The 24,383-nt window shown below is 38.4% G+C and overlaps 1 protein-coding gene across 2 annotated transcripts in view; it reads left to right on the top strand.

Moving 5' to 3' along the window:
- The window catches only part of DOCK2 (dedicator of cytokinesis 2), a 164,339-nt gene that overhangs the window by 45,296 nt on the left and 94,660 nt on the right, over positions 1–24,383 (top strand). For both annotated transcript variants that reach the window (XM_027682716.1, XM_027682715.1), the window contains exons 24-27: positions 558–628; positions 1,296–1,402; positions 15,185–15,333; positions 21,500–21,592. In XM_027682716.1, coding sequence (XP_027538517.1) covers positions 558–628; positions 1,296–1,402; positions 15,185–15,333; positions 21,500–21,592 — 420 coding nt within the window. The remainder of the gene's footprint in view (positions 1–557; positions 629–1,295; positions 1,403–15,184; positions 15,334–21,499; positions 21,593–24,383) is intronic.

Raw genomic sequence — 24,383 nt, 5'->3', positions numbered from 1 at the left:
TCCCCTGCACTGTCAAAATATACCTCAAAAATTGATAGGAATAGATAAACCATCCCAAAGCTTGGCTGCAGATGATTTGCTGGAAACAGGACACTCCTTTTCATCTCTTCTAGGAAGTGTAGATTTGGGGTGGGTAGATGACTGTTCCTGACTTCTGCCTCCTACCTGGCACATTCTGGAGTGGAATTGATACGAAGTATGATCAAAGAGCTGCTTTGATCAGTGCTTGCTTTACATATTCGCATCACAATGACACTTTTTTAGTGGCCTCCAAAGAGAATATTATCTACAAAGACAATCTTAACCAGTCCACTGCTCTGCAAAGAGAGTATGATCTACTTGATATATTGTATTTAAGTTCCTCTGCATGTCCTCAGCATAAGGGCCCTTGCGTTGACTCTGTGACGAAAATGATGTTCAAATGTGATGTAAAATTTCAGTCTGAGGAAAGAAGTCCAAATTTATGGGTTTGTTTTGTGTGTATTTGTGTGCTCTGTATTGTTTATGTGCATGTAAATATACATTGCTATGATCTGTCCATCCATCCATCCCTCCAGGTCGCTGCCTTGAAGTACATCCCCTCAGTTCTTCATGATGTTGAAATGGTCTTTGATGCCAAATTGCTGAGGTGAGCAGCTTTTGAACCCTTCCCAGATGTCATCAGTGAATCCTCATTGGTCAGTTTATGTCAGCAAAGATCAATGATGTCACTAGTCAAGAGAGTGGTACAACTCTGGGCACACATTTTTAACAGTGAGTTGTCACCTGACTTAAATAACGCCAGAATTCATTATGGTGCCCCAATACTTACACAGCAAGTGTAAGTGAATAAAACAAGCAATAAAAGCAATAAAACTTGGTGAATAAAACAAGCAAGTGGAACAATTTATTTTTTATTTTTCTCTTCTCTCCCCATACTCCCTACAATAAACTCTATTCCAAAAAAACAAGTCTGACTTCAGCAGCTTGAAAAAGGATCTTTATTTGTCCGACCAAGATAAATTACCTCCACCACACAAAAAAATGGAAAGTAATAAAGTAAATGGAAAGTAGTAAACATCTGTAATCATGGCCAAAATCTACTTCATCCTGATCTTGTTTCTCTTGAAAGTTTTCTTTGTAGCCGGTTATTGGTCCCTTGTCAATAATTGTGATATACAAGTAAACATAAGTATTAAAAAGTGATAAATGTTTAGAAATACATGGCCTTTTGCTCCGTCTCTCTGTCTTTGTTTACACATGATGAATTTGAATTCCTCTGTATGATATTTATGGCACTTTTCCTTTGCACGCAGCCAACTCCTGTATGAATTTTACACTTGCATTCCACCAGTGAAGCTCCAGAAGCAGAAGGTGCAGTCCATGAAGGAAATAGTCCGCAGTAACCTCTTTAAAAAACGAGGTAAATATAAAATACCTTCAAGGCTTCGAATAAACAGGTGTGAAAATGTGGAGTGGCTTGTGTTTTGTGCAATTCATCTTTGCAATTGAGTGAAATGAATGTTGAGGGAGTGGGAATGGCAGGAGCTCTGGAGGGGCTCCATCCCTTCCCACAGGATGCCTTTTGTGCACAGTGTGGTTGCCAGCCTAGAGCAAGGGGCAGGTGGGGCTCACAGGAACTCTGAGTGTAGTTTTCCTGTGATATAGTGGTTAGGTGGGTGAGTTGAACATCCTTTGAACCCATATGAAGGTCTGTACTGAAATAGGGAAATGAAGTGAGACCGTGTGAATGCAGCTGTTATATAAGGCCTGGGAAGAGGACAAAAAAAATCTCCTTGTGCTGGGGTATATTCAGCTGCAATGCAGCACTTCCAGTCACAGGAATTATGATGTTTCTTAACCTTTATCAGAACTTAGTGTCTTTCTCCACTCTCAGGGCTGTTAATGGTACTGAAACGTCTTTATCAGCCTTGTGCTTAGTTTTCCTTCATATTATCACAGAAAGGGAAGTTTTGCTGAAGGAATTCTGTCAGAGAAGCCAGGTTTTCCATGGTTGACTCCATCTCCAGTGTCAAGTGTTCTGTCTCCTCTCTCACGGACCAGCTGACTTGTTTCCCCCTCAGCACCTCCTTGCTGTGCAGAAACCTTCAGAACCTGAAAGGCACAGACTGCTCAGATGAATGTTGGTGTCTGTTCTGTCAGAATTTCAGTTTCTGACAATTCATAGATGATATTCCAGGAACTTGACTGTACAACAGTGGGTAGCAAATAGTCCTGAGTATGAGTAGATTGAGAGGAGATTGCTTTGCTCATCTCATTGTGCTGCCAGGAGAGTGATGCATCTCTAACTGGCCAGGACAGATAAAAACCTCTCTTTATGTTTAGACCTGTGTTGCACTCTACTGAGACTGAAATCTGTATTTTAAACTTTAACTACAATTAGCTGTATCTGCTGTGTTTTGAGACCAGTATAGATTTCTTGGAATAAAAATATCAAGAAAATAATGTAAATCGGTTTTATTATTTAGGTTCAATTGTTATTATTTTGAGCTGTGTTTATGTTAATAGTTTCGTGGTCATCAGCTGTGATTTTTTTTAACTATATATAAGATTCACAGTTGCTTCAGTTGGTGAAACTTAAGTAGCTACAGCTGAGCTATCTCCAGACATTGATCCAAGCTATTAAAAGCAGATCCAACTAATTAATTTGCAAACAGTCCTAATTCTGTATTCACAGTTTTCACTGGTAGTTGGCTGTATTTCAGTTTTACAAGCAGATTCTGATATATCACTGCATTACCAGTTGCTTTTATTGCTGCTGCTTCTAAGATCAGAAGTGCCAGTCATAATTTTATCTCTGGTGCTTGTGGTAACATTTAGACCAGAAGTAGAAATATTCTCTCACAAAGCAGAAAGACTCTTGGGTTAAAATAATGCACTCTCTTGAACTCTTGAGCTTATAGAATTGAGTCAATCACCTTGACTGTTGGTAATACTGAAATACTGAGAAATAAAGTGTAAGCTATAAACCTTTTCTCTGTTTTTTTTTTTTCGTTCAGTAATTTTTCTTGTAAGAAACTTGTCTCACTGGAATACAATTGCTACTGGTTCATGGATCAGGAGGGTTGCTCAGGACAGCAGATCCCATGCTTGTATAATGAGGAATAAAGCCCTAATGAAGATTCAGAAGGAAAATAGTTAAGCTTGCAAGAACTTGTGTGCTCCACAGTTCTGTTCACTTGTGTCTTCCTCCTTTCTTCCCCATCCCTGTGTGGTCCAGAAGACAAAAGAGTGGGGGTTTGGATTCCCCAAAAGCTTCCATTATAGTCTGCTTGGTGTGGTGCTTGTTTCATGTGTTTAACAAGCCTTTGCTTTAGCTGTGGTCTGTTACTGCAAACTACTCTGTAAAGCTTTTACTGCCTGCAGATAAATAATAATAATAGATTGCTGGCTGCTTGTAAATGCAGCTTGTCTGATGTCTTGAAATATATAGCTGCTGTCTCGTGGAAAATGCCTGCCTCAGAATACATTGTGAATTCTAAAAAGGGTACATGGGTTTTGTTTCTGCATTTTTTTAGGGAATAATGAATAAGAAATTTTGCTAAGAGGAGTTTTGAATTCTGGGGACCTTTTATAAAACCAATAAATGGTGGGTTTTGCATACTGCTGACCAGATAATTAATACATTTTAATTTTCCCCAGACAGGTAGTTAGTGGGTTCATTTAAGTCTTGAATTTGTAGATTAAAAAATTGTATTGTCCAAAACCTCTCTGCTATTTTTTGCTCACATCAGACACTTGACAGCAAACCCAAGCAGTTGAGAGCATGAAGGCAGCATTTCCTACCCAACCCATGTGCCAGCCCAGCTGCTTCCCTCTGTATCCTGGATGTCTGAGTAGTCACTGATCCAAACTAGCACTAATAATGGACAGTTAAAGTGTATCCATTTGATAATATGAAGAGATCAACAGCTTGTTCATATGCTTGTGGTGATTACATATACAAGATCTACCCTAAAATGTTTTTAAATGTAATACTTGGTATAAAATTATATAATAGTATTTAGATGTTCTTTTTGGAGGAGCCTGGGGAAATGGATTTTTTTTTTCCATGTATTAGTTTAAAACAAGAGAAGTCCTCTGAAGCAGTTGTCCCAAACAGAGAAATCAAGTCCAAGTCATTTTAAAATAAAGCTAAAACCTGCCCAGTTTGTTTTAGCTTTGTTGTGACATATTATTTTAACAATATCATGGCTTATGTCATGGTACTGCTAACCAGAGATTATTCTTGCTAACTAGAAAATATTCAGGTAAAGATTTTGTACTTCAGTATTTTGATGAAGCGACAGAATAAAACAGCTCCTTTCTGGCATCTTAGGGTTTAGAATTGCTGTTATTTAGAGTTTAAAATGCTTGAACCTGACAATTTCCTTTTTCACCATCCTCAGTGTAACCAAGACAGGGTAAAAGAGACTCTTGCAAATATATTTTCCTTTTTCTGAGACCATCCCATGAAGTTGTCGTACCCCTAACACAGCTGAAAATGTTACTGTTGCCTTCGTGGTGTTACCAAAGTATCTGTTGGGCCATTTAATAATGGAGTTTCTCTTTTTGATAATGAGTTTTATGCCTTTCCTTTCACCCAACCTACCCCTACATTGCTAATGGCAGAAAATCATCCTTGTAATAATTGCAGGGTGGTTTTTATCTAACTAATATTGTTTGATTATCTGCATTCATGTTTTGTTTTCAGCCTTTGGGTTGTAATTCCCTGAAAGGAAAAGTCTACAATGTTTTGAAGTGCAGGCACTGAAGAATGTGAAAAGACCAATACTCAATTAAGTATCTTTAATGTTACAGTGGTATGAAAATGTCCCTGTACTGTGCTATGGTAATACTGTGCACAATAAACAGCAAACAAATATTTTTTTTTACATTGCTGTGGTTTAAAATAGAAAATTCCAAAGGTGCTTTTTTTTTTTGCTCTGCATTTAATACAATTGATTTTAAAATTAATTGAGTAAAGAACCAACTGTGTGTAGGGTGGAGATGGGGCCTGATTCATTACTGCATTCAATGAGCTGGAAGGTGATTTACAGGAGTGAAAGCACATGTAGTCTATCACAGAACAGGATCCAGAGTGATAATTAAGGTGAGATTGCCAACAGTATCATTAGCTAAAGTTCACATTTATCTGGTACAGGTAGTATTTTTTTCTGCCATGAATATGGAATATATTTAACTACATTGCTAATTACAGTCAAGTCTATTAATTTGTGCCTGTTTCAGATTATCCATTTTTCCTCCTGATTTTAGTATTTAGTCTCTTTCAGTGTAGTTCATTACAGTTCCAGTTCAATTAATTCACATACATTCCCAGTGGTATTGTCTTTATAATTCCATTGGATTCCACACACTGGCATTTCTATTCTTTGACCCATTGATATTCACAGACTTGTGAAAGCATGCAAAGGTGTTTTAAAAAAATAATTTAAAAAAAACCCAGTGAAATTTGTCTTTGTTAAATAAGTTACACACGAACCTGAAGCTGGAAACCTTGAGGGCAAACTGAATTTATTGGTGTGCATTCCCAGGCATTCCCAGGTTTTCACTGCAGGCTCCTGGCACAGAGTGATTTCCTCAGACGGGCTCCAGGGTCCTGCTGCTGTGATTGATCTTCAGAGGCCCCACAGCACCACAGCACTCTGAGAAGCCTTTAAATTACATTGCCAGGTTTTTTGTTGAGGTATTGATTTCTTGTTCCTGCTCTGTAACTGTACCACAGTTCAGAGAGGTTCTGGTGGTTCAGGTGTTTGAGTGGCTGAGTAGAGGATGATGAATGTTGTGCTGCTCTTGGGCACTTTCCCCACAACATTTAGGAACGTTCTAACAGGATGTGTGAGCACATGAAGAGACTTTTACGCTGTTTTGTCTTAAGACTATCACATCCTTTTTGGTCAGAGGACAAGAAATCTTAATTTTTGACACTTTCCTTTTAGATTGCTCGATATTTTTTTATTTTAAAATCCCAGAGGGCAAGAAACGGTTTTCTTGTCCTGTACAAACACCCCTGATGGGATCAGAAAGTCTCATTTATTATGTAAGAAAGTGCTTCCTGTCATGAATCTTTCTCTTTGTATAGAAGGATGTAATGGATTATTCTCTCCCTCTTCTGAAAAAGTTCTGAAAAAGTTCTGTTATAACTGCTTAATTTCTATGTAAAATAATTTGAGGCATCACTGCTGTCGGGTTTGTTTGTTTGTTTGTTTTTATGAAGCCTATTGCCAAAATTCCCTCACCTCTCTCCGTTTTTGAGAGATCAACAAATTAAGACATAGCTATGTACAAATCACATGGAGTCTTTATTGTACTTAGTGTTGCTGATTTTATAGCATTTGAAGGAAGATGCTGATTCTAAGCTGGCCACGGAATATTCACTGACATTATAGTGAAATTTGTAAATGAGTTAGCCTTGGGAGAATTGGTTTTTATGGGTGTGAAATGAATATAAAATGCTATGACACGTGATAAAAATGTGTATTATTGATACTGCTGCTTTTGACTTTGAGTTCTCTGGCGGTCCCCTCCTGCTGAGGGGTTTGTGCTGTAGCAGAGCACTGAGAGAGCTGCTCAGAGAACATCAACTCTAAGTAGGTCACACAAGTGGTCACGGGCAGGGCTGGGAATAGAGTTTCCATGTCTTGGCTGAAGATGCAGGTCCTGTCTCTGTGGCTGTGGCACAGCCATGGCATGTTCAGCATATGCCAACCACTTGCTGGCTTTGGGAGAACAGCAGCAGCAGACATATGTCAGTACCAGGGGTTAAATTGCCACATGCCACAAGAAATGCTGAGACTACAGGGTTTTATTTCATCACTCTTTGTATTGTACTGTTGTTTAAACAAGATAGGTGCTTGCACACTCCATAATGAGACTGATTCCCCTGCAGTCATGTGTGCATTACTGAGTGCTACCTGTGAAATACTTTAATTTCACTACCTAAAAATTATTGGGAGTTTGTGTTGCTGACCTAGTGTGTTGTTCTTACCTTCAGACTGTTAAGAAAAAAGTTTAAAAAAAGAGAAACCTAAGGAGCCCTAATTTCTCATTAAACGTCCTTCAGTTTAATTATTTTGGCCAGAATTGAATTATAGATATTGATTTTAACTATTATAATCTTTGGGTTTATTACTATAAGTTCTTAAGCCAAAGTTTTTTTCTTTCTGTCAGGTTATTTTTCTGTGATTTTTCTTCCTCCACTGTTTTGAACACAACTTCTCAACATTGTAGAGTGTTTGAGCATAGGAGATTGTTAATGCATGTTATTGTTAATGACTCCCCTGTTTTTAGCTCCTGGGAAAAAATTGAAATTAGCCACTGTTCATAAATTCCTTCAAATTCCTTTAAAATAGTTCTCTATAGAAACACATTTTTTTCCTGTGGATTCAGTCTTGATTTTTGTATTTAGCTTTTTATTTGTTGGCTTTTTTCCCCAAGGGTACATTACCTTTAAACCATCACTTCAAATCCTGTATTCATTTTTTGCCAGTTTTATTCCTGCAATATTTTGATAGGGATGGGGATGGCATAAGCATATCTCTGGGTATTTATCTGCATACATTTGTGATGAACATATGTAGATTAAAGCCATTACTTCTATTTATGGAGGAGGAAGTGACATGCTCATATTGCTACTGGTAACTTTTTGTTAAACTTGACCCATTAGGGCATTTTTTTAGTTACATTTTTAAGAAATCTTGTACGGAGGGAAATCTAAATCAAAGCAGGTGAACTAGTTTTAACAACAAACTTCTAAAAGTATGTGTAAAACTTGGCTTACAAATACTTCAAGTAGAAAAAAGAGAACAAAGACATATTACAGCAGTTGATAGGACACATATTGTGTGTGAATTAACTGAAACGTGGAAGCTTGCAAGTTGGAATTCATCAATATTCATAGAAACGTGGAATAGCCTGGCTTGGAAGGGACCTTAAAGATCTGAGTGTGCCAGAGAGGATGTGCTGACAAGCCTGTGTTCCAGGCTGGCAACTGCAAGGACTGCAAGCTGTAAAAGGCACCGAATGCTGAAAAGGCTGTTTTGGCTCCAGCAGTGGCAGTGTTGGAAGTTCTGGCTGCCTTGGAATACCTGGCAGCACTCAGCTCCCATGAGGAGTGGAGAAACTTGGAGATAAACCCACCTGGCAGCCTCAAGGTGTTCCCAAGGCTGTGCCTGGTTGCAGGGAGGTGCTGTGTTTGTGCTGGATCTGTGTCCTGCCTCAGCTGCTGAACCATGAACAGCCAGCAGTGATCTGTGCTTCTCCTTCCTGTATGTTAAAAGTAGATTCCAGGAGGCCAAAAAGGTGACAGTGCTGTCAGAGTCTGTAGGTGACCGGGGGTACCTTCCCTTTCTGAGGCTCTGATCTAAACCGTGAAATTGGAATTTAGATTTAGCAACGAATTAAAAATACGCAATTATCAGTTCGTCACTTTTGGGCTCCCAGCAAAGAGTTAAATGGCAAATAATGAAGAGGGAAGACTTGTAATGGAAAGATCACTGCAGTTGTGAACAGATGTCCTTTGTGAAGAAGCTCAGTGCTTTAATTGAGCACTGACTACCATCAGAAGTCTCTCCTCATTGAAAGAATGTTGTTCACTGGCTTTATTTTTAAGGCTTTGTTCTAAATCTGTGTTCAGATGACACCTATGTCCTTATTAAATTGGCATGCCAGTTTTTAAGTGGGCATGAAGCCATCCTAACAGATGGATATGACTACAGGCAAGCCAGGGAATCAAGAGTAGTGTTTCCTAAGGGAGACAAAAGTGGTGTTAAATCTTTATTACCATTTTGGCTGCACACACGAAGCAGTCAGGAATGAAGCCCGTCTGTGATTTTTGCTGAAGGAGACCCAAATGTCTTTTTAATGACATTATTGCATTAATGACTTAAGAGTGTGATTCTCACTTACCTGGTACATAAGAAATCATTAGAGATCTCCTGAAGGAGAATCAGGTGAATGGAGGGGTTAAAAAATCCCAATCAAACACAAAATAAAAAACATATAAATGCTAAATCTTAGAGAATGAATCTACCTGTCCTTTTTGAGGAAGGTGCTACTGGGCAATTTATCCCAAAAGTGTGTTGGAATTTGGGGTTGATAAATATGTATAATACTATATCTTACGACAGACCTTGGTGAAGGAAATGCAAGGTGCTCAAACTGTATGCTGATGTTTTAGCTGTTTAAATAAAGTTTGGGGCATCTAGAAATAAAAAATCCAGTCAGAACAGTTGGATTTTTTCGTGCTTTAGAACATCAAGGAAGAATAAATGTTGTTGGCAATGTTCTCACATCATTTATCGAGCAGTAAAGAAAGCAGCTAATACTTAAATATGCATCTGACCCCCTCCATGTCTCTCCTCATCTGGCTTGGGCTTTCCTGGGGCATGGGAGGAGCTGTGGAGATGAGAATTGCTTGATCATGGACTTATTGAATTGTTTAGGTTGGAAAAGACCCTTAAGATTGAGTCCAGCTGTAAACCCAACACTGCAAATTCTGCCACTGAGTGCCACATCCCCATGTCTTTTAAATACCTCTGGGAATGGTGACTCCACCACTGCCCTGGGCAGCCTCTTCCAATGCCTGAAAACCCCTGAGGCAGTTTCTGCTTGTCTTATTGATTGCTACTTGAGAGAAGAGAGCAACAGCTCCTCTCTACAGCCTGTCAGGGAGTTGAAGTGGGTGAGAAGGTCCCCTCTGAGCCTCCTTTTCTCCAGGCTGAGCCTCCTTTTCTCCAGGCTGAGCCCCCTCAGCTGCTCCTCATCAGACTTGTGCTCCAGCCCCTTTCCCAGCTCTGTTCCCTTCTCTGGCCACACTCCAGCCCCTCATTGTCTTTTTTCTAGTGAGGGGCCCAGAATTGGTCCCAGCAGAACAAGGGGACAGTCACTGCCCTGCTCCTGCTGCCACACAGTTCCTGACCCAAGCCAGGGGCCCTTTGCCTTCTTGCCCACCTGGCTCATGTCCAGCTGCTGTCACCAGCACTCCCAAGTCCTTTTTGTGCCTGGCAGTTTTCCAGACACTCTGCCCCAAGCTTGGAGCACAGGACCTGGCACTTCACCTTAATGAGCCTCTTCCAGTTGGCCTCAACCCATCAATCCAGCCTGTCCAGACCCCTCAGCAGAGCCTTCCTGCCCAATTTAGTGTTGCCTGCAGACTTGCTGAGGGTGCATTCAGTGATGAGCCCAGATCATCAAATACTGCAACATAAAATTTTACTTTGACCTCCATAGATTTCCTGGTTTTCTCTTTTTCCATTTCAGTGTATCGCTGATGGTCAAATAAGCACTTTGCTCGTTCTGCTTGCTTAGCTTGTGCAATGACATCTTAATGTTATAATCTGGAATTTATGTACTGATTCAATAAACATTTTTTCGTCCCAATATGATAGAAGGATTTCATATTTTGTATAATGTTCTATTGAAATAGTTTTAGCTGAAGCTTCAGAGGTGCAAAGGCATGGCTACAGATTTATGTTTGCTCTAGTCCACCTGCAGGCTCAGGCTGAGACCAGAGCTTAATACTGGTGTGTATATGTATATATTCATGCTATAGATACTGCTATAAATATATATATAGATAATATAGATACTGCTATAAATACTGGTCTTTTTCAGTTGCTTTGATTCTATATGTTCTTCAGAACCTCTTGGTATTATTGCATCCTCACGTGGGATGACTTTAACTGGTAGGGATCTTATAAAACCTAATTAATTTTCCTGTTCTTCTATTTATGAAGTGTCCTAGAAGTACATTACAAAATTAAGTAATTCTCCTGTGTTAACTAACAAGCTGAGTTTATGTAGCAGCCAGTCACAAAATACAGTCATATAACCTTGTTTTTAAACAAACAGTTTAACATTAAAAAAACTACAAAATTTGATTACTAAAATATGTTGATCTTTATCATATTAATATCGATGGCAGGTTAACAAGCTAAGTTAAAAAACCTCTGCATTTCCATGTAGCTTGATACTTCAACATTGTTCACATCTGAAAATGCACTGTAAATAATTGACCAGCTGCATATGTTAAGTCCTTTTAACAGATTCTCTATGTATCCAATATGGATCAAATTTTAATTTATATTGCCAAGTACAACTGGGAGTACTGAAGCTTGCAGAGCAATTAGCTCTTAAAACTGGAGGAAATCAATTGTACCTTCTGCCTCAGCTGTTCTCTCAGCACAATGGGAAAATTTGGTCTGTGCAAGAAGCCCAGCTTTCCTCATGTCTAAGAAGTGTGGAATGGCTTTATGCAGAAGACAAATTATATCAAAGACTTAATTCTTTCACCAAAATGTGTGTTTGGGGGGGGGGTTAACAAATTATAGACAACTGCAGGCATTTGGTATTTTGTATTTTGGTAGCAAGTTTTAAGTGGCCTCTGCACCCTGCTATGGAGCAGTTTTAAGTTCAGTGAAGTTTTCTCCCACTTCTCTTTAAGGTGTGTCCAGCACAACTTGTAACTCATGATCTCTTCTCTGCTTCCTGATTATTGATCAAATGAGTATCACTGGCATGTGAAGTCAAGTGGAATTTAGTGATCAATATACCCAGAATAACTATGTTGAAAACCTCATTTTTTATTTTCTATATGAGTATAAATTTAAAATGGACTGTAGCTAAAATACAGGATTTCTCTTGATCAATGACTTTGCTCAATCTACTCTCTTCCTTTGCCTTTGAAATAAAGCTCGTTAAGCAGAGGGTTTTATTATCCAGTTGCTTCCTGTAACTTTAAAAGCTATCCAAAGGGAATTTTTATATTTGCTAGCTGTCAGACAGTTCAAAGGGACATCTTAACAGCTTGAAAATTGAGCTGGATATTATTTTGGAGGAGTGAGAGCAGTAAGTATGTTTATCCTGGCAGATGTGAAACTGGTAAGTGCATATAACATTCCATCCTCTTTGCGAGAGGTGAAGAGTGGCTGAGATGTCACATAATTTGATGTGACTTTGAACTTTGCTGTTAAGAACAGGCCTGTTAGCACAGCACACCCTACTGATTTTTTTTTTTGAGTGGAAACGTGTTCAAGGGCACTGTTTTTAAGGATGGTAGTCATGGGAAAAGAGTTGCCAGCTAAATTTCTGACATGCTGTTGGTTTGGAATCTGTATTCCCACATATCACTGCAGATTAGTTAAAGGTTGTGTGTGTTGGATTCTTTATGTTGGATTTATGTGTAGCTGTTACCGTGTCTGCTGCAGATTGTTGGAGTAATAGTTTTGCAGCCTTATAAAAAGTGTAGTTTATCCACAGCAGGTTTAGAGCAGAGAATTTGTGACACCAAATGTTACCATGTGTAGACACAGGTATAACTGCAGATGGGTTTGGTTGGTTAGTGCATTGGATCCACAGTGCTACAGGAAGGATGAGGGTTTAGGCTGTGATAAATCATTCCTTCAGCATATCTTGCACACAGTCAGAGAATCTGGAAAGGAACACAGGGATGGGGGTGTCAGAGAAGAGAAATTGTATTGCATGTTTATTTTCATACAGGTTTAACATATGTGAAACAGTTTTTATGCCTCTCTAGTGATGCTGTGCAAGTGCTATGGATTAAGATGATAAGAAGCAGGTTTCTCCTATCTGTCTTTAGAGTAATGAGTTTGATATCATCTCTTCTGATACAGCAAACCTTGATGTTGGAGCCTATGGATAAAAAAAATGACAAGCCCTAAAAATGTCATGATTTATGTACACAGGCATATATGTAGAGAGGTATCTGTGTTCCCAGCATTCTGACAGTGACTATTCATTATCCAGAGATTCAAAATCTCACAGTCTCCTTTAAATTTCCTACTGTGTCATGGCACTTGCTATGAGTAGTTGGCTACTATGTTCTGCTTCTGGTCAGACCAGGTTGTTCTGATTGGGTCTTGAAAACCTCCCAGGATATAGAGATTGTGCAACCTGTTAGTTCTCAGCTCAAATGTCCTTGTAAGGAAGAGGTTTTTCTTTACATCCAGCCTGAATTGCTTGTTTGGGTTGTGAGTCCATCTTTTTATTTCATCCAACCCACTTTAAAATGTGTTAAATGTGGGCCATTTTCCCGTACCAGACTAATACACTTATGGTCTTTCTCATAACAAATGGAATTTGCTTAGCACATGTTATATCCAAAATATATCTTACCACTCCAAAATGTTTTTGGAGTGGTCAGAATCTTGATGAATGCATCCTGAAGTGATCACACTAGGCACTGTTTCCCCCCAAATAACCCTAGACTGTGAAGGACAATTTCCACAGACTGCAGGGAAAATAGAATTAAAGTTTGTTTCTAGCTTTTTCAAAAGCAGGGGGGTAATTATCTAATGTACAACTTGTACTTATTTGTTGACTGAATATGCAAACCCTTTATTAAATGAAGTGCTATCACATTTTAGCAAGTTTTTAAGGTATTGTATCTAACTTTTAACATTGCTAATGATGTTTCTTTGGTTTAGTTTTTGCTCAACGAGCTAATAACACTGCAATTATTGCCTTTACAATTAGTTGTTAGAAGTGGTTCATATGAGCAAATCAAGAAAGAATCAGAGGGGTATCTGTGGGCTGCATTAAGTGTCTGTGTGCAGAAATAGTCACATAAAGGAACTGTAAGATGTGTGAAATTCATTTTCTTGCTGCTCTTCAAACAGGTCTTGTGTTGATATGTGTTCTTTAGCTGCTGCTTTACAAGTGAGTTTGTAATTTAGTCATTGAATAAGATTTCTCTTGTAGCTTGGAATAATGCTGTAGAAATCATTACCAAGAGCAGAGATAATTTCTGAGGCGAGGAATGATGCTGCTCCTTAGCTGTGATTAAAAGCTCCTGGCTTCCTGTGGCTTGGAGCTGTTCCTTGAAATAAGAATAATCTTCAAGGACAGCTTCTGTTGCTTCATCTGCAAAATTCAGACATTTATAATCTACTTTCCATTCTTTTCCTTTCTTTCTTACCCTCCTCTCTTCCTGTACTAGCACCCTCATTTTGGGGGGATTCTGAGCTCCTGTCTTGTTTTAAATCACATTGGATATAGTTTCACCACCTCTCAGGCTGCACTTGTTTATAAATTATTACTGTATGTCCAGGTAGAGGTGCTCTAAATCATTCTTTTAAAAAAGATTTGCAGTAATTAAGAGGCTTTCTGGTTTTGTCCTACTATTTTTTCAGAAAATGTGAAATGTGGTATTGATACAAAATAGTATCCAATTGGTGATATAATTATTTTCCCTGAGACAGACAGACAAGAATTTTTAGCACTAAGGAATTGGTTGAGTAGTAATGCAAAAGACCTTCAGCTCCCTGACTGTGATGGGAATGCTTCTGGAGTTCTAAATAAATACTATTCTGAGGTGGAGCCTTTGAAGCCATATTTAGCTCTGTTTTATACCCAGGTTATTTTTTCATAAATATAACAAGACTTTGAAGCCTCTACTCAGCATTGTTCACACTGTTGTGCTGTACTCTCTGTAATTATATAGCACTGTACAAACAAGTTAATACTTAAATAACTCAATGACAGGTATCAATGAAATTAGAACAGAAATCTGCTGTATTTTTATTCCTAGACAGACATTGCCTTCATTAAACTTATTCCTATAAGCACCTCTGTCTTTAAAAGTAAATGCATGTGTGAGATTGGAAAGTAACTTAATATTTGTCAGCTTCCTTAAATTTAAATAAGAATGAATGTATGCACAGCTTTTGCTCTCATAGGCTTGGTGGGCCTTTCATTAAAGTCTTTTCCTTGTCTGCATTCTTTTATGTGCCTTTAGAAGGTGTGTTTCGAAATGATGGACACACAACAGTTCTGTTGCCGTTTGTGTCTTGTTTTCAGAAAGAATAATTAGTATTTTTCTTACATTAAAATCCTGTCACTACTTAAGCACAGCTTATTTCCAGGTGCTTTGGGTATAAGTGAATAATTTGCCCCCAAGTGTTTGAGCTAAGCTGAACAGCCTTCAGAGTTTAACTGAAGCAAAGTATCTTTATCGGGAAGTTGTGGGTTTGATACATGAGAAATACTGTTGACTTAGGAAAATATCACTCAAGTTTAGGAGTATTCCTGAGGCACAGCTGGAAAATTCACAATTGGAAGGGACTGTAGTTGTTAAAGCACACTGAATTTCACTGTTTGGAGGATGGTTTGTTTGCAAGTAATATTTGATTTACATTTGTTCTTAAGGTAATTTGCTTTCTTTCAGAATGCAGGGACATTCTGCTCCCTGTGATTACAAAAGAGCTGAAGGAATTACTGGAACAGAAGGATGACCAGCAGCTCCAGGTCCAAGAGAAGAAGCACTGTGTTGAATTACTCAACAGCATCCTGGAGGTTCTGAGCTGTCAGGACCCTGTGAGTATTGATGATGATGGAGATGGCCCAAGTCTGTAGTAAGCCTGAGCTGATTAGGTGCTAAATTATTGATGATGATTAATCTCATTTGAATTTTTAATACGAGTCAGTGGCAAATTGAACTTTCCTCCTATTTTTCATAAACTAAAAATTAAAGGGCAGTTGAGGTTTGAAAGGTGAAGTACTGAAATCTGAGCAACCCCATCGAGTTGAAGATGTCCCTGCTCATCACAGAGGGTTGGATTAGGTGACCTTTCAAGGTCCCCTCCAACCCAAACTATTTGATGGTTCTGTGATTATTCAGAAAAAAATTCAAATTTCATCATGTTTCTTTTAGAAAAAACCCTTATAGTTTGGAAACAAAGGCTTTTCCCTGTATAAATGTTGCAGATGGGGTTTCCACTTTCAACAGTGTCTGGGTAAAACATATTATTTTTTACTATATTACACTTGGAGTCTGTAGTTTCTTTCTCAGGCTCCTGAAATTTTGGGACACTGCAGAAATTGTGATCTGGGTTGTTACTTTTTTCTCATTTCAGAGAATATTGAATTGATTTTTCAGTCCTTCAGTTTTTAATGAGCAGCAAGTTATTCAAGGAAGTTTCCCAATAATTTGAGGAATTTATTCTGAGAAAACCTAATAATTAATTACATTAAGAAAGTTGTAATTTCTCCTGTGAATACCTGCTGATTTTTTCTAAACTATGCTTTTCTGATACACATGTTCAAACTTTGCAGACTTTGGATAAAGGCAAGTTGTCATTTTAGAAGTTTTTCACTGTGGATTCTTGGGTCATTTCCCAGTAATGAAATCATTACAGCAATTGTCTTGCTTTCATCTGTTTGCACAGGGAAATCTTTCCATGTGTATTATGAGCTATTTTCCTCATTGTTTTAGATGTAAGCACTTGAGGAGGGATCAATACAAGATGGTACTAAAGAGGCATTAAACATTTGAATATATAAAGAACATTTGAATTTGCAATGGAGTTCTTCAGAGAAATGCTGAAAACATGATAGGGCAAAAATTGAAGTTATCAGCTTATAAGGCTGTAATGTAAAGCACCCAGTTTTGTTACTGTATACTTCAAAAGGCAAAACACAGTCATGAAGCATGATGGTGTAATACTTTCTACATATGTACCACATAAATTAAGTTTATTTTCAAACTTAACAGTTGCTGTCTACAATAACATGTCACAGGCTCATGAGGGCCTGCTGACAGTATGGGTTTGTAGCTCATGTTGGTGTGAGTGAGAACATCAGGCAGAACAGCAGAGGAATTGCTGAGAAGTTAAAACACATGCATTTAAAAAACCCAGATATATTGACATTTGTTCAAATGGTTCAGTAGTTTCTTTTGAAGAAGGTAAACTGGAGGTTCATTGTGAGATGTTTGGGTGGCAGTTACCAACTCATTGTGTTTGCAGTAAATACTGATGGATTCTTGATACAAGGAGAAAAGTCCCTTGGATGGATTCTAAATCCAGCAGTGGTACCAGAATATGCCAAACCCTCTGGAGGCATCATATTCTGAGTATAAGAAATGTTATAGAATAGCTGGGACATCAACAAAAGAACCAGATGCTTCTGCTGCAAAAAGAGCATACCCTGTCATGCCTTCTGGCAGTACAACTGCTGATCAGAGACAATATGGATTTTAGAATATATTGAAGTACACATCATCATATGTAAGAGTGGTTTTTGTAACTACAACAGTGAATGTGTGACTCTCACCAGCAGTTTTTCCCCTTCTCGACAGAGAATCTATGGGTCATGGTCTCATTTTTTAGCTAAATGCTGATCCTGCTTCAGTACTAAAAATCTGCTTTGGAGATGACATATCTGAAGGAGGAAAAAAAGAGCAAAGGGAGGGAACAGCTTCAAAACAGCAATATCTGAGACATCACACAGCCATTTGTCCCTAAGAGCCAGGGCAGATTTCTCTGGAGTGTAACTTTCCAGCTGAAGTGAGAAATCTTGTTTCAAGGCTATACTTTGTGATCTGTAGGCAAATGGAAAAGGTTCATTTTATGGTCAGGTTATTGTTTAGGCAGTGTCCTTCAGAATGCCTTTATTCAGTGTGATCTAGATAGAGAGAATTGCTTTGGCAATTAACCAAATTTCTTCATGTGAGACTGCACTTCAACCTTGACATGAAGGCAATTTTCTATTCAACAACTCATTTCCTGTAGCTCTCAGCCTCTTTCTAGGAAAATGAATGGTTTGACCTGCTGGGGGAGGAAACTTCAGGTTTTAGTGGCAGAATCACTTTACAATATTGATAACAGCAACATCTTGTCCTTACTTCTTCTGCTATTTCAATCTCAGCAGGGAAATCTGATTTTGGATCAGTGTTTAAAACTTTTTGTCAACTTAACTTTGATACTTTTGGGTTTGATTTATTCGGTGAAAATCACCAGAAATAGAACATTCACAAAAGAAAAGGGAAGAAGCAGCAGTAGTTGTTTTGTGTTCCATGTGATCAAAATTTATACTCTGAGGTGATCTTTGAAGCTCTTACAGACTTTTTGAAGAATGCATTTCTTTTATCAAAGAAAAACAGATTTTTCATGTTACCAGCTCTGCTCTGCTGTTTTGCCTCACATCGTTTGGCAGGTGGGAACTTGTGAACCATCAGACTCTTGTGTTCAAACACTGTTTTCCTCAGCTGCTGCCTGGCTGCTGCTTCTGCAGGTAGCAAGGATGTTGTTAAAAACATTGCTTTATGTTAAGGGCTTTAGACAGTCATTGTTGGGTGTCACAGTGAGATATTATGTTTGATTTTAAATTTCCTTTACAGCAAACAACTTTTGGATATAGATGGCATTGTTTTGACTGAATTGTGTCTGAAATTAGCTTTGTAGCTTGAGACTGTGCTTCAAACACCTGTAAAAAACAGTTAAATCTCAGAACTGCAAATAAGTCACTGATGAAGGTCGAGGTGAAATCAGTGGCTTTTTGTTTCTGTTTTAGTTAAAATCTCTTCCCTTTTCCCTCTTTACAGCTTTGATGTGTACAATCTGACAGTCCATCATAAGGTGACTTTGCCTCTAATCTGACATACCTCCTATAGCTTAATACTTACTGTATCAGAACAAGTTCTTATTTATAGTGCTTACACAATGAAATGTAATGGTAAATGCTTTCTCTTGGAATCTAAAGTCAAATCTTGGTTGAGACTGTAAGTGCAAGAGAGATGAAGAACCTTCTCCTGTTCTGTGCACCAAGTCAGTAAGTGGCAGCAATTGCATTTTAAGCTGTTTAGCAAACAAGCCTGGAAGCCTTTTAGAATTGTACAGAATTTTTTGAAGCATTTGCCCAACTTATGGCATATCTTAAAACTTTAGCAAAAGAGAATTTCAAAGGAATGTAGTCAGGGAAAACCTGCATGTTCTTTTAGGGCCAGTTACCTTAAGGTCTTGTGCAGACACTTTTCAGTCAGAACAATGCATGATTATGAATTATGATTTTAAAAAATCATTATCCTTTTACATGTGCCTTTATTTGTACATATGTCAGAGAGGGAATATGAAGTTATAGAACTGGGTGCACCAAGGAGTGAACACACTGTCTGTATAGAGTTATAGAGTCTGGTCTGTACAGAGTTATTTTCCTACCACACAGTGCTGTGTTTTAGACTTGTGACCGAAACAGTGTTGGCGATGGAGCAATTAAAATTTTAGTTATTGCTGAGCAGTGTCAAGGCTTTCTCTGTTTCTCCCTCTGCCCCATGTAGGGAGCAGGGTAGAGCTGGGCAAGAGTTTGGGAGAGGACACAGCTGGGAGAGCTGAAGTGAATTGACTGAAGAGGTGTCTCCACGTGGGGCTATCAAGTGCAGGTTGTGCAATATTGCAGTTCCAAAGCAGCCATTCAGTCACTCCTTGTGTGCCCCTGTCCAAACAAAAGAGCATTCCGTGGGGATCTGAAGTGCATGCTTAACTCTGAGACAAAGGAATTGTTCTTGTTTTTGTCCCAGCCCTGTTAGAATCTTAAACAGAAGATGAAAGCTAAATCAAACAATAGCTATCACCCTGCACACATATTTTTTAAGAAGAGCGAATTTTTATTTGGTTTGGATTTTCTATTAACTGATCTGTGTACCAAGGTGTGCCATCCACCCCAAAAATGAGTGTTTGAGGTGTTGGAGCTCTGTGAGAACACTCCCCACTGCTGACACTTGTGAGCTTATTCTTCCATGCCTTGGTCACCCAGCAAATCCTTTTCCCCAGGGAAGACAAGCACACATTTTTGATCTCCATATTTCATCAAATGGAATAGTACAATTCCTGTTTTCCAAGGGAGAATTTATACACGGTACAAGTTGTTAATTAACTTCTGCAAAAAAGTTAATTTGTTCAAATGAGCTGAAGCCAATTGATGGTGGGTTTCCCCATGTCATCCTTGTGAAGAGAAATATGATCTAAGAAAGCACATGTTGCAGTGGGTTGTTAGACTCTCCTCTGAAGCTAGAAACTGGAAGATAAAAGCTGAAATCTTGTGTATAGACAATGTGTGAAAACACTTCTTATTAATTTAGGAATGTCAGTATTGAATGGCTAATTGTTTCTTAGATTTTCAAGAAGAAAGAGAGTCTCAGTTTCATAAAGGAACCATTTTAATTCATTTGCTAATGTTTCTCTGAAAACTCAAAGGTCTAGCAGAAAATAACCTTTCCATGCTCGAGCATATCTAATAGTCTGCCAGGAGAGGTGTGTTATGTGCTGTGTGTGAATTCAGAGCAGAGCTCCTCTTTAATAATGGAGTCACGGCTAAATGTTCAAACCCATTATGTGATGGCCTGAGCTGTTGCTAATAATGGTGTAGCACATACTGAAATGTGGAAATGAAGTTAAATTATATGGCCCCTCATCTCTGAATTTTAAAAAAAAAAATGGAAACTAATGAACAAATTAATTCCCTGTGCAAAGCACTGCTACGGAGTTTATAAGTTTTGTCTGTTGAGATATATATATAATAATTATAGTGGTAAATAATATTGTAAGAACAACAACAACAAATGTGTCTTTTGTGCAGCCACTGTCAGGTGTAGTCTTGTTATAAATCTGGGACTGTACCAGAGAAACTGAAATTTTAAGGAAGAAAACACCAATCACAAATTATTCTGTGAATACTTTGTTCATTTATAGAATATAATAACTTCTGAAATGCTGTGACAGCAGAGATCATTTAAGCTTTTGTGTGTTACAGTCAGAGGACACAACAGAACTAAATGTAATAGTAAATAAACTGCCAGATGTGAGGAAGGTCCCTGTTGCAAAGTGTGGTGGCCTGATCCAGGTTAATCAGAACAGGAGAAGAAAAGGGAGGAAACATCAGATGTCCCAGAGGAAAAACAGTCAGAAGCAGTTTCTCCTGGGGTGTTATTGGACCTCAGACACCAAAACCATTAAGAACTCCCATGGCTTCTGTGACTGGGATGTTCTTTCCAAACTGTACCTGACATTAAATAGGTGCCTTGTTGGTATCAGCTAATCAGCTTTTTCTCTTAGAAATTTGTTTAGACTTTTTCTTTCTTTGTTGCAATCTGATTTCCCCAGCTGTCTAGTGATCAGATTAAGGTCAGTAAAATTGGTGAAGTTAAGGTTATTCCCATTTGCTCAGTGTTTTAAAGTAAAAATCAAAAGTCCTCCAGGCAAGAAGAGCAGTACTCGGGCAGTGGGGCCGAAGAGCTGACCCTGGTCAGCTCGTGCCCTCCCAGAGCTGCAGGGTTAAATGAAGATGACTTTATTCTTTAAAACTATACCCTTTATGACTGCAAGAATATTCCTGAGCTCCAGACTGCCCTGAGGGCACTGACAATTTGCTTTAATTAACTGTTACCAAGGTGTTGCTGTTGAGCTATAGACTATTCACTTACTGGGGGAACACGAGTCCCCTGAGTGAGGGATGGGAAGTGACTGTTGGAAACAAAAAGCAGTTGTGGAGTAGATGAGGCTGAAATTGGATTGTGCCCCTTGGAATGAGAATTCCACTGAAATGGCTGCAACTAAGGAGCAGTGTGAGCAAGAATTAGTGTTGCTCTTGCAATAGGGTTGTTACACAACTTGAACTGTCAACATGGAAATATTTGATTTCTTCTTACTTTTGCAAGAGAGGTGGTTTTAATACCAAAACTCTGTTGTTGTTTTTTTTTCATTTACAGGCTTCAACTTACCACCATATTCAAGAAATAATGGTGCAGTTGTTACGCACAGTGAACAGAACTGTTATTACAATGGGGCGAGATCCCTTAATTGTGAGTAATATTTTAATGTGTTTCCAATGCTTTGAAACTCATTTTACAGTTATTCTGAAAAAAAAGGTAAATATAGCATTTTTAGAGTCCTTGTTTCTGAACTTTTTTGTGATTTCAAAGAGAAGGTCTCAAGCTTTACTCTTTTTTCAATCAGCTGTGCCACCGTAGTGTCTTTTGAAGTGTAGTTGTGAGATTTGTATGTTCTGTAAAAGAACAAATGATAAATCTGAAGTTAATTGATATTTGCCAAAAGAAGAATGTCTTACAAACCTGCATAAAGGGCACACTTGAATACATTGAGAACAGTGTTTCCACTAACCCAAAGTGGACTTGTCTGAGTAAAATTAAAAATAAAACAAAACCATAAAACTGTGCAAAATAACTTATATAAATAATTGGCAGATGGAAAAACCCCTGGAGATGTGCTGGCACAGAGCACGCACCTGAGACTTTTTGGGGGACATTCCATGGTTTAAGAGTTACATTCAGAGACAGATTCTTCAATTTATTTAGATTTAAATACACGTCTCCTGAGCGCTCCTCTAGATTTAGACTATTTTTGAGGAGGTAAGAGAACTGTTTCCATCAGAAATTCTGGAGCTTGCCCTTCAGACCATCCTGATGGGAAGATGTATATTAATTGTTTTTCTTGAAGAATTTACATTGTTCTGAAAAATCCATGAGCATCATTGACTTGATTGCTTTGGCCACAGGGTACATTGCATGTCTTTTAAACTGTACTGTGTTTCCTTGGTTATTTCTGTTGGAAAACCAAAATACCAGTTTTAGGTCATTGCCAGCCAGAGCGTGAGTCTCCTGATGATTAATCTCCTAATAACTGAGTTTTTCAAAGAAAATATTTGCCAGTGGTTGCTGCAAACTCCCTGCTGGTCCATCTGCAACTCACAGAATTGTGTCAGCTGTTTATCAGGACTTGGTCTGTTGTTTGTGTGGAACCCTCGGGCGTTTATCCATGGTCACAACAGCAAATGGTTTGGAATGAAGAGCAGTGAACCCTTCAGTTCCCTACAGTGTTTGCAAAGGTTTCCTGTATCACAAGGAAAGGATGATCTGAGTGTCATGGATGATTTAATCAATCTATTAAGGAGGATTTCTGGGTCCCATAAACACCCCAGGAAGAAGCAAAACAGAGCTGAAGTGATCCTGCATAAAAGATCCTTCTCATTAGGAAACCATTAGGAAACAAGCTGCTTGCAGTAAATTGAAATGGCTTGGAAAATCTGTTCCTTTTTTTTTGCCCTCTCATCTACTGTAATTTCTTCAGCTGTTTTAACCTAAAAAGAACAAATTCAGTGTGACTTTTGAAATGCAGTTTTCTGAATTATTTCTGAATTATTTCTAATTATGCTCATAAGCACCTATGCATATGTGTTTATTGGGCATTTTACAGGTTTTTCTCAGCAGAATTCCAATAAACTACTGAGTTTCCTACAGCTGAGGCAGCACCTCTCGACAGAGAAGCCTTTCACACGTGAAGAAATTGTTTGTAATGAACAAAATAGTCTTTTGCATTCAGAAAGAACTGGCAAAATAAGGGTTTTTTTCAGGCTCTATGTACTGGCTTTAGTTCCCTGGGTTAGTTTTCAGGTTTGTTTTAAAACATCTTGAGAGGGTCAAACTTGCTGAAAGCCCGAATGGTTAATTTTTTAAAAATGAAGCAGATAGTCAGGAATTATGTCCTGCAGAATGTGTAGGTGAGCTCAAGTTGCTGAAAGAGTGGTGAACTTGGCAGGTACAGGTGGGACATGTGGAATAGCTACAGTCAGAATATGTAGCTGATGTTATACGGGTATGAGAGATCTCAAATGGGAATAAATCTGTTACTTCCAGGAGAACAGAAGGTCACTCTTTAGATTCTTAAATCTGTCACTACATTTGTGAATATTGCAAGTACTTTTTTTTTGTCTTCTGCAGTGTGATTTTCTAGAATATGAAAGTAGTGTGGAAGGCAATGCTAATATTATGTTATACTGATAAAAACAATGGTGACAATATACAAGACCTGTAATTCCTTGCAAGTTTAAATGCCTTGAGCTGGATAGATTATTGGATTTTATTCACCTCAGGTTGCTTTTACATTTTGGCAGGGGTAAGCAGGTTAATTTTCATATTCAGGTGTCCTTTTCACAATCTTCTCTCTTGTTGGCAGAGAAGGCATTAAAAGGATTTTGGGCTACAGTTGCCTTGATCTTTTCTTGCTGCCAGTGCCAGTTGGAGGCAAAGGGAAGGTGCTGCCTCGCTGGTAACTGCCTGTGCTGTGTTCATTAATTACTGGGAAGAGTTGGGCTCAGAAGTAAATAATCCCTTCAGGAGAAGGTGGTGGTGGTGGAGAAGTAATTTGGCTCTTTGCAGCTGCTGCAGAGAAGACTTACTTAAGTGCCACTCTTGCCTTCATTGTGCTGCTTTAGAATTTGAAGGTTTTAACAGCTGCTTGGTTGTTTTCACACTTAAAAATCCATAAAACCTTGACTGTTTCTAGCTGTAGAAGTGCTTCTAAACTTGTGAAAAGGGACGAGTTTGCTGTCTGAATATGGCTATTCAAGCTTTATCTTGAATATCTTATGGAATTTAGACTTTAGTTAAAGGTCATTGTGATGCAGTGAAGTCCTAGTGCAGGAATTATGGAAGTAAAACATAAGAGCACGGAGAACACAATACTTGTTTTCAGTCTTGGCTTGATTAGGTAAACAGAAATATCATAAATCCTTTAGTACTTCCAAACTTGATTCTGCTCACAGTGTCAATTTAGGATGATGAAATAAGTGTAGCT

This window comes from Neopelma chrysocephalum, unplaced genomic scaffold, assembly GCF_003984885.1.
Source record: "Neopelma chrysocephalum unplaced genomic scaffold, ASM398488v2 Primary Assembly neopelma1_63, whole genome shotgun sequence".
NCBI lineage: Eukaryota > Metazoa > Chordata > Aves > Passeriformes > Pipridae > Neopelma > Neopelma chrysocephalum.
Note: the sequence above shows the minus strand (reverse complement) of the source record. Positions and strands in the feature narration are given on the sequence as shown.